The following is a 3473-nucleotide window of genomic DNA, read 5'->3' as shown; positions in this document are numbered from 1 at the left end:
TTGAGCAGACAGACAGGACTGGGGACAAGAGAGGACAGGGACAGGGCTTGTGACTGTATATGTGTTCTGTGTCCTCAGACAGCAGCAGTGGGACCCGTCTCTCTGGAGGAGCAGGCTGGCTCAGACTCACATGTTGTAGTCCAGACAGCAGCTGCAGTGACGGTGGAAGTGGAACTCCTCTGTGAGTGACCGAGCCTCCCTTGGTTGGGCCTGGACTTCAGAACCAGCGACTCTCTGATCAGACAGGACCGGAGTGGGTAGGATAAGGGATGCGAAGAGGAGGGGAGTCCTCCTGCAACCAGGGCTGGGGGTTAGTATCTGAAACAGTATCGAGTCTTGTCTCATGCTTGGTTGTCTCTTCATGACTACCTGGTCTCAGTGCTTGTTGGTGGTTTCTTGTCCCAGCGTCCCTCCTGCCCTCCAGGGCTCCCTGGGCTCCTTCAAGGGTCTGGCGGAACCAGCTGAACCAGGGGAAAGGCCTCTTGGGCTCCCGGGTGGCAGAGGCGGAAGGGGTTGTCCCCCCGACCCTGATTGGTGGGGGATCTTGCTGTTTGGAGTGGCACCTTCTCCTTTACATGCACAACACTGAGGAAGAGGGATGGACAGGGAACGCAGCCAATGCGAAGAGCAGGAGACGATCGTTGTTCCTGAGCCCTCTGATGGACCGATGAAGGAGGAGAAGGGGATTGGAGGAGGGTGGGGGTTGATGATAGGGAGCCTCTGTTATTACCTAAAAACTTATTAAATATCAGAGGTGTATAGTCCTCGGTGACTCCCGTACCCACCTGATACCCGTCTTTATCTGCGATCGTACCTGGCTGGCTGGAGTCTGTAAACGTCTCAGAAGAAGCTGTTTGGGTGATAAAAGCAGTCGACCAGGGGTTGTAAACTCGGGCCTCTGGTGGGTTGTGTACAGGGGGTGAAGAGCCCGTGGCGGCCCCCTGCTTGGGTCTTGGCGGACCAGGCATGTTTTACCTCCACTCATGCTTCCAGTCTGGACAGGAACACCCCAGTATGGTTCCAGGGTGGATGGAAGAGAGGTGGTTCTCTACTGTCACACTGGCCCTGTGCAGCGGGGGGGAAGTCCTCAACCTGTGCGTCCAATCAAGACGGAGGAGGCAATAAGACAGAGCAGTCAGACCAGACACTCAGCGGACTCCCCCCCCTGCCGCCCCCCTCCCTTCCCCCCGGTCCCCCTACCCTGGGATACACCAAACCTGAGGAAGGTGAGCGACCCACAAACAGAGCTGGGCCTCAGGGTGAGACACATAAGGGTCTGTCAGCAGGTTGTTATCATTATTATTGTCTCTTTCTCGTCCAGTTTGGCATGAGAGCCTGGATGGGATCTCAGGACCAGGATGGTGAATACTGAGCGCTACAGGGTGATGGACGCAGGTTTTGGGGGTTGCCGTCAGGGTTTGAGCTGACAGGTGCACCTGTGTCCTAAAGGTGTCCTAAAGGTCCTTAAGGTCCTAAATGTGTCCTGTGTTTCAGGTTTGTGTGGTGTCTGGACTTTAAAGGAGGACTGTTCTGCAGCACTCTGCCTGAAACTGGACTCACCTGGCAGCGCTTTGAAGACAATGTCCACCAGGTGGCGTTATCACCTTCAGGTGAGCTGCTGACACCCCCCCCCCCACAGATCCTCATTTCATTGTAACATCCAGTGGTGCTGCTCCACCTGCTGTTGGTTTACTCTGTTTTTCTCTGAAGTAACTTCATCAGTTTGTCTCTGTTAAAGGAGGAAGCAGACTGGCGTACAGGTGTATGTAGCATTAGCTGAATGCTAACGGTTGCTAACTCCACCAGGTAATCTGCTGTGGAAGGTGGAGCAGAAGAGCATGACGGCGTTTGCTTGTGCTAAAGTATCCGTTAAAGGAAAGCGTCACTGGTATAAAGCTGTGGAGCAAACAGCCTTCGTGGCCCTGAGCGACGACTCCGCCTGGATCATCAGGACCAACGGAGACCTCTACCTGCAGACAGGTAACTAACTACCTGCAGACAGGTAACTAACTACCTGTCTGTCTCTCATGTTGCTGCTGGTGTGAAAAAACCAAATAAAACACACAGCGCTAGCAGCGCAATCAAGGTTCAAACTGGTATTAAACAAAGTCTACAGACAGGTGTAGTCCACAGCCGGCTCACTGTCTCCATGGCAACAGTATACGTTATAAAGGAGAGCGGCCCTGTGTGAAGCCCCGCCCCATTTTGGGTGAGAGCAGCCGCTCTAATTGGACTGGCAGTAAATGTAAATTCTGAGGTCTTTGTGGATTTAATGTCCTAAAATAAGAATTCTGTATTGATCTTTAGCTGTTAGCATCCTGAACCCAACATCAACAATCAGCGTCGTCACACAGATAAGATACATTAATAGTTATTGATCAGTGTCCTCACACATACAGATACCTTATTAACTGTTTGTGTCCAATGTGACATTACTGTAAACTAATGTCTGCATTCAATAATCTACCTTTTACTACGAGACCACAGAAGAAAACAGGAGGATTATCTCCACTTCCTGTTACTTTCTGCTGTAAAGGTTCATTATTAGAAGGTCGGTAAACAGCACATATGCATAAACAGCCCTAAAGTTGTCAGACTGCTGTTGCTCCACTGATCTATGAAAACCAGCAGGGGGCGCCCTGCTGCTGTCAGTTGTATTTTACTATTCACACTACAGACTACAGTACACTAATAATATATTAGTGTTACTGTGAGCAGAGTCAGCTCTCACATGCACGATGATTAAGATAATATGATAATTAAAATAATATGTTTCATGAGTGGAGGTAAACAGTTACCAGTGAAGTATTTTTATTTACCAGGAGAATTGGATCCTGAAAACATGTGCACAGCATTTAAAAACGTATAAAACAAATACAGAAAACACAACCGCCTTAGACCTGGAATTAACGTGAGTGTGTGAACGCATCCCAAGATGCCAGACAGGACACGCATCCAGGAAAACCTGGAAATTTAGAGAATAGTTTTCCATTCATGGAGTAAAATGAGCAAATATCCGGAAATAATCTCCTGGAACATTTCTATTGTATTCTAGCACTTCACATCGCCTTTGTATTTAGGTTGAAACTCAAACGTTACACAACCCCAACATACGAATAGAGCGGGGAGGTGACTGTTGGTGTGAGGGTGTAAACAGGAGACCGTGAGGAGCTCAGAGGAGAACCACTGCCGTTTCCATAGTAACCGCTGTGTCTGTGTGTCCATCAGGTCTGAGCGTGGACCGCCCCTGTGCTCGCTCTGTGAAGGTGGACTCTCCCTGCGTGTTCAGCCAGGTGTGTGTGAGAGGAGGCGTGGTCTGGGCTCTGAGCGAACACAAGGCTTTATTCTACAGAGAGGGACTGAACAGCTACTGCAGCGAGGGCGAAGGCTGGAAGTACGACACCGTCAGGTACTACTGCTACTGTAATACTATAATACTACTGCAAAAATACTGTAATACTGCTACTGTAATA

General features: G+C 49.8%; 1 protein-coding gene across 1 annotated transcript in view; it reads left to right on the top strand.

Moving 5' to 3' along the window:
• tecpr2 (tectonin beta-propeller repeat containing 2) overlaps positions 1–3473 on the top strand; it is a 15013-nt gene that overhangs the window by 5219 nt on the left and 6321 nt on the right. Inside the window, exons 10-16 of the mRNA XM_035673597.1 lie at positions 79–181; positions 406–534; positions 994–1226; positions 1322–1361; positions 1495–1610; positions 1807–1980; positions 3229–3409. Of these exons, the coding sequence (XP_035529490.1) occupies positions 79–181; positions 406–534; positions 994–1226; positions 1322–1361; positions 1495–1610; positions 1807–1980; positions 3229–3409 (976 nt within the window). The remainder of the gene's footprint in view (positions 1–78; positions 182–405; positions 535–993; positions 1227–1321; positions 1362–1494; positions 1611–1806; positions 1981–3228; positions 3410–3473) is intronic.

The sequence above is a fragment of the Morone saxatilis genome, unplaced genomic scaffold, assembly GCF_004916995.1.
Source record: "Morone saxatilis isolate NCDOM2014 unplaced genomic scaffold, NCSU_SB_2.0 Contig3, whole genome shotgun sequence".
NCBI classification, from domain to species: domain Eukaryota; kingdom Metazoa; phylum Chordata; class Actinopteri; family Moronidae; genus Morone; species Morone saxatilis.
Note: the sequence above shows the minus strand (reverse complement) of the source record. Positions and strands in the feature narration are given on the sequence as shown.